The sequence below is a fragment of the Poecilia reticulata genome, chromosome 10, assembly GCF_904066995.2.
Source record: "Poecilia reticulata chromosome 10, P_reticulata-male-v2, whole genome shotgun sequence".
Taxonomy (NCBI): Eukaryota; Metazoa; Chordata; class Actinopteri; order Cyprinodontiformes; family Poeciliidae; genus Poecilia; species Poecilia reticulata.
Window position 1 is genome coordinate 7,273,193 of NC_088839.1, and position 11,791 is coordinate 7,284,983.

Here is an 11,791-nt window from a genome sequence, read left to right on the forward strand (position 1 = left end):
CTACGTTACTTGAGGATTTTTTTTCACCAGAACATATTTCGATTTTTTTTTATCTCAAATGTTTGTTTTTGTTCAGCTTTGTCTTAGTGCCCTGAATATGGCTTTTTTCATTTTCAGAGAACTGTATGCTCCAGTTAACGATTAATAAATGACTAAATTAGCTGACGATCACTTCCTTCAATAATTGATTAATCACGATTAATCGTTTCAGCTCTGCTTGTATTCAACCATTTCAAAGAGAGAATTATTTAAAAGTGGAAAACGTGCAGGAAATCAGCTCGAGTACTTACACTGAAAAGACAAATTAGATGAAAACTCATTAAGCGTCATTATATATAATCAAATTAAGATATGAACACAATAGGACAGAACATGAATGCTGAATCTGGAATAAAAACAAATCTGTTAAGAAATTTACTACATCAGTGGTTTGCAACAATATGCCAAACAGTGAAACTATAGACACAAACATTTAAAACTATGAATTTATTTTCTTCAACTCATCATGACAAGGAATGTTTAATTATACTTTTTTTTTTTTTTTACACGATTTACAAGAATTAAACCAAGTTCAAACAACAATCACAACAAAACATAAAATGAAATTATTAAATGGTACAGTAAATTAATGTGATTTTTTTTTAAAAGTCTGAAAATAAACTTGTGTCTTCTACACATTCCCCAGGTCATCGTCTCTCTCCACCAGTCGACATGAGAGTTTAAGGTTTCAAGATCCTCTAAAACAAGCAAAGAAAGTGATCAAAGTGAAAACTAAACAAAACCTCTTGTGATAATATAACAAACAGTTATGATCAGTTTGTTGGCCAACTTGTTTACAACAAATTTGGACACACCAACAGCATTACTGTTAACTAGGGGTGCACTGATGAACCGGGCACAAACTTCCTTAATTTTGGGTGACCGGCCGGTTGGGTCAACCCGATATTTACGTGCGAGATTGACTTTCAAAACAAAAAGTAAATTTTTTTATTTAAAAAAAAAGGAAAATTGACATCAGTTAAAATCGGCTTTTTAAATATCAACAATTGGCCAGAAAAAAAAATGGCATCGGTGCACCTCTACTGCCCACACATCACAGGAATCGGATTAGTGGAAGTTTTAAGTCCAGTTTCGATGTTCACCACTCTAAAAATGATTTGCCTTCCCATGTAGATTTTGCAATTCACTTTGGCATTAGATATTAATAAATTGCTCTTTGGATTTTTGATGTCATCTTAAAAGAGGCTAGCTTGAGAATCCTGCTTCGCGTCAGATTTTTCAGAATATACTGCCATAATAGCAACAACAACAAAAACATTTAAGATGAACAGAATTTCATATTTGATGGTTCCAACATTCGGAGCTTCTGATTAGAGGTCGCAGTCAACAGCAGAGCTTCTTCTTCGTGAAGAACGCATGCACCGTCGGTACACCGTGTCTGATTGGAGCTGGCTAACATGCGGCACGCACGGATGCTGAACGCGTCTCAAAGATTGCATACAGAGCGAGAAAAAAACCCCTAAAAATGTCTATCGAAATTGCTGACTTTTTGATTTACTTTTCAGAACTTTGAGACATCTGTAAGGTTCTGCCTCCATGTTCTGTCGTGCTGAGTGTAATCTGGGCGTCGTCCTGCAATTTCTAGAGATGTATTCATGCAACTGCCAGGATTCCATACGGCACTGCAATCAGATTGTTTTGCGCACAGGTTGTCCTGAAATACGAACATTTGTAGGTTAAATCATCTAAGAATCCTCGAGGCATACTCACTTTGAAAGTAGGTGTGGGCGTTTATCGTATCGCTTATCGTGATACATTTCATATAAGAATTATAATAAATTCTAATTTATAAAGTTCAAAACCATCCGTATTGTTATTTTTTTGTTACTCCTTTCAATCAATGAATGCCAATAAATTTGAAAGCGTGACTAAATGCAGTTACCTACATTGTAGCAGGAGCAGTCCAGTCTTTTTTTAAATGTACTTGGTCAGATGTAAAACACAATCTTCCTTGTAGTGCAGCGATTTTTACATCTGTTGATTCGACCGATTTTCTTCCCGGATAAATAATAGGTTGAAATAGTTATACGCATCTACAGATACCTTGAAACATGTTTTCGTACTAAATATGCACATCGACTCCACGGCAAAAGCAACGGACGTTCTGAAGATGCTGACTGAAGCCAGTGACCGAGCGACACAGCCTGCAGCCAAACGAGTCGCGTACCGACACCTGCTGAAGAGCCAGGCAGACAGGAAGAGCAGAGAGGAAGAGCCCACGACTCCCAAATCCAAACGGAAAAACCCAGAGTACAGCTCGCAAAATGCACTCAGGAACAAATTACAGGAACAAACGGATCCGGTTTTTAATGTCCTGGGGATGAAACGAAAATCGGTACAAGTATTTTTGGCCTAAATGATCACCGATAAAATTTTGAGGGGAAAGTGGGAAGTTTATAAGCATGTGTGAGTGGGGTTTTGTTTACTGCAGGAGGGGCTGGTGCGCTTTACAAAACAGATGGTAAGGTGTGAGGAAAAAAAAGCATCCATGTGGAAAAGCTGAAGCAACGTCTCGTCATCAGAGAAGAGAAAGTTAAGGTGCAAGTGAGTTATTATCCTAAGCATACTGCCAGATTAGTTACAAAACGGCTTAAGGACAAGACAGTAAACGTGCTGGCATGGCAACCAGTTCTATCAGGAGGAATGGAGCAAGAATTCCAGTAAAACTATTGTGGGAATTTTGTGGAAACGGCCACAAAAGGTTTGACCCAAGTCATGCAGTTTATTAAAAGCCAAGTAAAATTATGTCCCAACTTTTTGACATTTTTGGGGGATTTTTTTGTAAATAATTCTGGTATTCTGCACTTACCTAAATCAGGAAAGGTTTAGTCTGATACTTTCCGTGTGAATCTGATTTAAACTGTATTGCTAGAATAGAGGCTGCAGTTTTTTTGTTTTACTGAATTAGATAAAATTGAGAGGGTAAAATTATGACTTCTAGATATTCCCTTTGTATGCATAATAAAAAAACCTGCGTGACGCTCACCTGGACTCATTGCTGCATTTGGTCCCCAGACACTGAGATGTAAAAGTGACACTTTGTCTTTCTGTTAGCTAAACCAACACTTTGTTCTCCTAAAGCATCTGTTTGGTTTTACAGTTAGCGGTCATGTTAAAGTTTCCTGCCAACAATCTGGATTCAGTTCGGTGACTCAAGCACTGATCATCATCATCAAAAAAAAAAGAAAGCAGCACTTTCTGAACAATGTTTAAAACGGTAAAAGGAAGGACAGTTACAATGCTCAATGGTCAAATATTGTAGCAGATGAAGGCACTGAAAACACGTTTGAGAAAAAAAAATTTGTCTTTAGACTCTACCATGTTGGATCCATTACCAAATTTCTCCAGCATCAGAGATTCTTTACGGATTACGACGAAGTGACATTTCGGATTCATGAGGCAAAAGCTGGTGAGGTCTCCTTTGGTGCCGGACACTATCTGTCCTGGTTCTCCGCCCTGAGGCCAGAGTCCGAGGCGTCCTCTGAGGGGGTGTCCAGGACGGGGTTGACGAACCCTTCGAATTCGGCGTCGCCACCGTCCTCCGGGTGAGTGCTCACAAAATCGTTCTCCCACTCCAGAGCGTTGGAGTCCTCGGAGGCCGAGGTGGGCCCGCTGGTCACCTGTTTGCTGCCTGGCCGCAGGGCCGCCCGCAAGATGTCCTCCTCGGTCCGAGACCGTTCCCAGGCCGGCAGAGTTCGGTTGATTCCTGTGGAGGGAAGACGACGTCTTTAACTCCAACATCTACAAGTCTTTATTACTTTGAAGGGTTTCTGCAGGTTTCACCAACTCAAATTTAAGAGTTTTTAAGACCTTTATGATTGGAATTTAAGACTTATATCTCCCCAGAAATGCACTGATGCCATCCAGACAAGTGACAACAAATGTGCAGTTATCCAGGACAGACGGAAAAAAAAGAAGGTCTCTAGCTAGCTAACAAGGACATGTTAGCAGCTAGTTAGCGGTAGCCTCAACTGTCTCCAGGATGCGTGCGACTTAAACTTTTGCCCGACAGAAAAGTCCCACGAGAAAAAAAAATAAAAAAATACACAGAATATGGTCAAGACAATATTTAAAACCTTTGATTAACATATTGCCACCTTTCTAAAATACTGCCACATGTCCTTTTTTCTCAAAAGATGTTTAGGCAAAAAGAAAAAAAGAATCACCACCTCTTTCACTCGAAAAGACAATTCAGCAAAAAAAAAGAAGGGGGGGGAAAAAAAATCACTTTAAAAAAAAAAAAGACCAGCTATTACTTTAAGAAGGTGATTTTAAAGGCCAAGTTACTTTTATAAATGTCATTTCAGACTTTTTAAGGCCTTAATTTAAGTTTCATGAAATTAAGACGTTTTAAGGATGTGCAGACACCCTGCAGTAGAAATTACTTAGTGGCTTCAGGTTTTCACATGGTGGTGTGTTGTAAAATCACAAATCAGGGTTACATCAGTTGCAATTCTCTGGCCTGACATGTCGATTTTGATACGAATAGTTTTGTCTGAAAAGTCGCTAAATAAAAAAGCAACAAAGTTTGCTCTGTTGGCTACAACGGGGTGATGGTTGTGAATCGAGAATAGGGTTAGGGTTAGCACCCCATACGTCACTAATAGTGCCAATTTTTGCACCAGTGTCTTTGACATATTATTGGTACCCTCCTACCACAAATGTTAATGTAGTTTAATTAGATGGTACCTAAAATCAGACACATTTATCTTGTTAATTAGCAAACTTTCACAGCATAAAACATTGATAAAAACAGCAGATTAAGTGAAACTAAATACTAAAAGTCGACCCGTTACCTTCCTCATCCTCCCACTCTAAATCGAGAGAGGTCCCGTCGTCGTTGGTGGAGCGAGTCTTGGTGGTGAAATCCCAGCTGTAGTCCGTGTTGGGCGTCACTGCGTTTGCTTCAGAGGAAAGTCCTGCAAACACACAGGCAGTGGCTACGCTGTGCAACAGCACATTTCTCTTCTAAAAATCAAAGCTTTAAACTGGTTTTAGCACAGCATAGGTTTGAATCCAGCAAAAACCCGTCACTCACTGTTGCTCCTAAAAGCATCCGACTGGGCTTTCACGTTCTGCAGGTAGACGTCGAAATCCTCCCCAGAGGCTTGTCTGTAAAAAAGCCAAGCAGACGATCACTACGACAGGAGTTTAAAGATGGCACAGAAGGAAAAAAAAAAAAACACACACACAAATGTTCCTAAATAAAAATCTGCTAAACCTGGTTCTTGCAGAGCTGAAACTAGATGTGGACAGCTAGGTTTGTCAGCTTTTAAGTCCAAACAGTTCTAGTTACAATATGTTTATTAGTCAAGTTTCAGCATATTATTGCTTTTTTGTTTTTGTCTCACTCGCTCCCATTTTCTTCTTTTTTGCGTTTTGAAGCTTCACTTAGAACACTCAAGACCGAACAGTGCAAAATGTAAATTTTTGCCAATTTCCAACCAGCATTAAAATTTGATCGGGAGTGTACTTGGAAAAAGTTGTGAAATTAATCACAAAAACCCCACCCTCCAAAAAAACCCCCAAAAACCCAACATTTTTTTAAGAGACGAGTCTGGACTTTTCCATGCAGTAAGTGAAACAGATAATTGCCCCTTCTATGTCAGTTACACCCTGGGAACCTTTTCAGAACCTTACGATCTCATTTGTGCCCCAAACAGAACTTCGAGAAACTCACTTTCTCTGCTGCGTCTCGGCGCCCGAGCCGTCTGCTTTCCCCCGCGTCTTCTGAGCGTACAGCTGGAGATACAAAACAAGACACATAGCTCGCCGTTAGTAAAACGGAGAGGCGGGATTTACATGAAAACGTTTCAGAATGTCGGCCTCATGAAGACGGATGTGTCCCCAGCACCAGAGAAGAGACGGAGAATAAAAAGCAAACAAACTTGCACATTCTTTAAGTAAGCTGAAAACCTTTAGATTGTAAAAGTAAGGGAGATAAATAAGGACAGGAAATTTCCTGCTTCAGCACCACTAAGCTCGTCTTCATGAAGGTTTGTGCAAATCTGGCAAGCGCAGTTCCTAACAAAGTCAAATATTTCCTGCTTACACTAATCAATAAAGCCCATTTCCGCAGCATTAAAGATGGTTTCAGGAAGTGGTTTGTACATATTTGTGGAAGTAATTATTCATATATCATTTTGGTGAACCCTCAAGGTACTGGAGCCTCTATTTTTGGGTTTTATTTGCTCACCGTTGGGGACATTCAGTCAACTTTAAAAGATGTCTCTAATCACTGCTATGCAGATGACGTTCAGTTGTACACCTCGATTTGCCACCATCTGTTAAGTTGCACAGACTCTGTTAAACTGATAGGACTCTTCAACTGAATAAAAGACAAAACTGAAATAATTATCTTTGTACCAGAAAAACGTATCACTGAGATATCTCTCTGTTAGGAACCTTGGCATAACCTTTGCTTCTGGTTTCACTTTGGATCCCCATATGAAGCCTTTGGTTTGTTCTTGTTTTCAGTCATCTACCAACTCGTGCTTTTGCTTCATCACAACTAAATTATTGCAAAGTACTTTAAACATCAAACGGTTCCAAGTTGTTCAAAATGACAAGATCCTACAAGTTTTCACCCGTGACTCAAGCTTTGGTGTGAATACAATGGCTTCTGATCTATTTTAGAGTGCAGTTTAATATTCCTCTACTGAGTCGGAGAGCTTCTCATGGAGAGTCACAAGGTTTGAGGGCTTGTTGCCTGGCAGGCCCCTGAGGTCCTGTGACCAGGAACCTGCTGACGGTTCTCCATACAAGACGAAGACAAAAGAAAACACAGCATTGTGTTCAGTGGCTCCGAGACTCTGGAACCCTCTTCCCTTTGGTTTGAGATCAGTGGACCCTCTGGACTTTTCAAAATACATTTTTAAAATCAGCATTTTCTTCATTTCTCTTATGCTTCAGAGTATTGCCAAGCATTTTGTGATTTGACACCTTGAAATGTGTATATATATAGTTTTAATTACTTAAGGTACAGCAAGTTTATTTGTGCGGCACATTTTCAGCAACAGGAGCAGCTGAAGCTGTTGGGAATTTTTAGGCAAAATGTGCCATTAGTTTCTCTAGCTGTTGCTGCGACATCAGTCATTTAATCCTCGCAGCACGTTTCGGCTGATAGAAGTCTGACTTTGTAACTGTCTTTATGTGACTCTGAAGGGTCAGGTTTGAGTCCATCACCACACCAAACCAGATTTAGAGTCTGTTCAGTGATTTCTAGCTGTGCATCGACTTCTTGGCTGCTCCTTTTTAGGGCCAAAAGAATTAATTACTCCAGTTTTGTTTCTGTTCAGCTGAAGAAAGTTACGGCATCCACACTTTGATTTGTTCCTTGAATGGGTTCGTGTTCACCTGGTGACGCCGTAATGTAGAGCTATGTATCATCTGTGTAGTATAACTAATCTTATCCACCTGTAGATATTAGAAGGGAGAGGCACCAGGGACTGAACCCTGGGGAACCCCGCATGTGACTTCTGTCTGTTCTGATGAAAAGTTACCTACTGACACAAAGAAGTCCCTGTTGTTTAGGTAAGACTCAAACCAGTCAAATACTCCAGTCACTTCAATAATGCATCATGGTCAACAGATACATTATGACCAACAGCGTCGAATGATGCACTCTGTACAAACAATCTGAACTCTAAAAGACAATGCTCTGCTTATCAAAGGGTATCTGGATCATTACTTACAACAAATTTACTGTATAATAATACCGTAAACCCCAGTAGATCACATTCGTAGCCCTGAATTCAATGTTTTTGCCCATCAACTGCAAGATACACTGCAAAAACACAAAATTTGACCAAGTATTTATTTTCTAGTTTCCAGTTCAAATATCTTAGTACACTTGAAATAAGACAAAAAAATATATAAAGTAACTTTCCAGAATGATAAAGGTGTTTTAAGTCAATAATTCCTGAATATTGATTAAAAAAAAGAAATACCAGTTCCACTGGCAGATTATTTCAGTAATAAGATATTTTCCCCCATGTGAAATAACCTTCCACTATTTCATCAATATTAAGAAATTATTGACTTATGTGTTGATAATAATTTACTTTAAGTTAATTTTATTTTATTTACAGTGTATTAAGAGATTTGAACTAAAAACTAGACAAAAAAACCCACTTGGTAAGATTTTGTGTTTTTGCCGCGCATGAAAGCAACCCCACCCCCATGATGCTCCTCCCTCCACCATGACTCTCCAATCAGTCTGATTTTACTGCGAGTTTTCACTCGCAGTTTAGATGACAGATGACAGAAACAGCTGTAGATGTTTTCAAAAATGATGCATATTTAGGACATCATTTCTTTTAAAAAGGTCTGCAAATGTAACTCTGAAAATGGTGAATCAGACGTTCCCATTTAGACAGAACTTTGTCAACAAGTATTACTTTAACAAGAATCATTTGTCTATTTATAACCAACTATTTGAGGAGCACTGAACTGTAACCATGCAGAAGAAATATTCACTGCTCCAACATAATAAACAGGCTGATGAGGATAAAAGAAAAAACACACTCAGCTAAAACGAGAAAGAAAGAACAACACACAAACGAGAAGGAAAAGGAGGAGTTTAAAAGCCAGGACGGCCCACCTAGAGGGACACCGGGTCAGAGGAGACGCCGTAAGGTAAACTAGCAGAAGGGAGCGCTCAGTGCCGCCTCACCTCCTTCATTTTTCGTTCACGAGCCAGCCTGGCGGCCTCGCGCTGGGCGGCATTTCTAGCCTCCTCTTCTAGCCTTAACTTCTCCTCCTGTGCCTCTAACTGAGCAGAAATAAACAAAATTAAACAAACACAAAACAGAAAGTTAACAAAACAGAAAACAAAGCGATGCTTCAAATAATAATAATAAAAATAATAAGCCAAAAACAAAGACTAAAAGCACAAAGAAAAAACAAAAACGGGAGCTGGAACTCTCTAGAAATAAAACATGTCTCACCTCAACTTGTAGCTTTTGGTCGATGAGGACTTGTTTGTCGGAGATAGCAGCGTAGCGGTGTTCTCTGAGGTGACTGAGCTCATCTTCATTGATGGGCCTGAAAATAAAAAAAACATCACACTTTGAATATTGGTGAGTTTTATTTCTTTTTTTTGGGGGGGGGGGGGGGGGGGGGATTCGGACCCGACTGCTTACCTCGGACAGGGCTTTGGGCTCTCAGCCTGAAACGCAAACAAACAGTCACGGTATTTTTAGTCACTTTTAAAACTCTGGTTTAAAAAAAAAATGGATTCATGTTATTTTCTTTTATTTATTATGAAATGAGAATAACCATCAGGATAACAATGACAATGTGAAAGTAAAAGTCCCCTCAGACTGCCTGTATGGAAAATGCTAAGTTATATATATTTATCAATATATTATTATTTGTACTTTTATTCTAGATTTTTTTTTTTCTTCTTTCTTTCTTCCCTCTACCAGTAATATCTATGTGTGATTGTAGTCACACTTTTAGTTTTAAGGTTTTTTTTTTCTCCGGTAGCCAAGCAACGACATGTCTTTGCCAAATTTATAATAATTTATTCAATTTAAACACTCCGTTGTAATGAAATTACTTCCTAAGTAGCAAAACTGTGAGTAAAAAAACAACATATTAACATATTTTATTGGGATTTTATGTCAGACACAAATATAAATTTTCCTTTTATAAAAGTACGAAAACTGTAGCATGTATTTGTTCTCAGGTACCCAAATTAATTGCAACCAACTGGGTTCGGAAGTCGGAAATCAGAAGAAAAACCACAACTGTAAGAAAGCCATGAGAGTTTCCCCAAGGACTTCACATAAAAATCACAAAAATTACGGCCGACTCTGAGCATCCTCCTTTTCGAGACTGTCATAAAAACTCAGAGTGTATTCAGTCGGAGGCTTCTTCCAATTCGCTGCAACACAAACCGCTACAGGAGATCGCAGTCATCACCATCTACAGCAACTCTCGGAAGAATTTGAGTCACAACAACATATAATTTCCCTTTGGGATCGATAAAGTAATTTTTGATTTTGAACTGAATTGACTTTGTGTTTGTTTATCATAAATTCCACAATTAAAAGTTTGTGGTTGGGAGGTGAAAAATGTGAAGGGACATTGAATACTTTTTGTGAGACTGAGAATTAAAAAATAAATAAATCTGACTTACCTCATCACTTTCTACCAGATTTTCAAACTGGAAAAATGAAAGAAAGAAAAAAAAAGACAATAAAAGTAAACTTGGGTTGAATATTCACAGTTCAAAAGGACAAAATTAACCAAGTCCATAATTCATACCTCTATTGTGTAATGCTCTCCTGTAGTAGAACTTCTGAAGTATTTTGACCTGAAACATATTTAGAGGAATATATCATGTTTTGATAAAGCTAAGGCAAACAGGTTTGCAACACAAATCAGTTATTTTTGGTCATTTTAAGCTTTCATTAAATGACTGTCTAATCATACCTGCAGGTAGAGGCTTGCAACAGAAACAAGAATATGACATAAAACTATAATTATATAAGCTCTATAATGAGACAGAAGGGCAAATGAGTAGGAGGGAAGCTGTGTAGAAGGCGACATGGGGCTAAAACATCTATTATTTACACTCAATTTGGTGACAGAGCAGCCTGAACGCAACACAATGAAACAGTTTGTGCGTTGAAGACGAAATTAAAGCGCAAAAAAACATGTAAAAGTTCAGAATTGCTTTGGGAAAGGGAACGCGTTCGAATGCCTTCAAGCTAGACTAGCGTGAATGTATTTGTGACTAAGCTGTCAACAATAAGGTGGGGTGGGGTCTTCATTCCCCCTGAGACCGACCGGCTGGCTGGCTGCAGGTTAAGCCCCAAACAAACAGCAGCGCACAAACTGACCGGCCTTTATGTTAAACCGAGTCCTACTTCCGGTGGTGACACAGACGGAGCAGCACTGAAGCCTTCCTCCACATTCTGCCGTGTCACTTATCGACCAAAAACCTTAGCTGCGTTATCAGTAACCGGATACACTAGGTCAGGGGATGCTGTCAGGCTAGTTAGCTCGGCTAGCTAACTACTAGCCTCACTTTACGTACCCGCCTCCTCTCTGGATCCTGTTGGCTTCCCTCCTGAAGAGCCCCACGCAGTAAGCCCAGCAGTTACCCATCTCATTGTCAGGAATGACCGGAGTCTGGGGGTCCAGCTAGCACTCTCCTGGAAGCTGCTGGTGCATCACAGCAGGCGGCGACATCATCATCATCTTGTCCAGTCCTCTGATCCAACCACTTCCTCATCCTCCTTCCTCTCTGGCTGCTAACTCACCATGCATGGAGGAAACACCACCACCTGCTGTTCCACCTAGAAAAAAACAACAACAACAAAAAAACAAGTTAAGGTATCCAGATTCTTTACATTTTCTACCCAGTTACCAGGGGCGAAACTACATACTTTCTGGGTGTATGTGAACACACCATCTTCCCCACCGCCGCTCTCCTGGCCCGGGTTTAATATGTCCATACAGCTCTCCCTTATTCCTGCACTCATAAAATGCAGTAATTCTGTTATGGACTTTCTCCAGCAGAATTTCAACTGGGCCAATCAAAAAACAGATGGAGAAGTTGTGAACGACATCTGTCCGCCTGTAGTTTCAGCAATGGTAACGGAGGAAGTGTGAAGCCTTTCAGTCCGTGTGTTGCCCACGATCCCATGGCTGGTTCAGCTCTGTATTTCTCCCTTTGAAATGGTTGTTTACAGCACTGGCAATTTCTGGTAAGCTTCAT

At 39.7% G+C, this 11,791-nt stretch overlaps 1 protein-coding gene across 2 annotated transcripts; it reads right to left on the bottom strand.

The window, feature by feature from the left end:
- Positions 1–471: 471 nt before the first annotated feature.
- On the bottom strand, positions 472–11,376 carry ap1ar (adaptor related protein complex 1 associated regulatory protein). 2 transcript variants are annotated; one of them, XM_008419813.3, is made up of 10 exons: positions 11,108–11,372; positions 10,333–10,381; positions 10,205–10,231; positions 9,204–9,229; positions 9,009–9,105; positions 8,735–8,833; positions 5,741–5,802; positions 5,099–5,172; positions 4,857–4,979; positions 472–3,766 (listed from the first exon to the last, which is right to left on the bottom strand). In XM_008419813.3, exons 1-10 carry the CDS (start codon positions 11,176–11,178, stop codon positions 3,495–3,497), a joined length of 900 nt encoding a protein of 299 aa, XP_008418035.1. In that variant the 5' UTR covers positions 11,179–11,372; the 3' UTR covers positions 472–3,494. The 2 variants fall into 2 exon arrangements, with proteins under 2 accessions (XP_008418035.1, XP_008418036.1); XM_008419814.3 differs by lacking the exon at positions 8,735–8,833 and having other exon boundaries at positions 11,108–11,376.
- Positions 11,377–11,791: the final 415 nt, after the last annotated feature.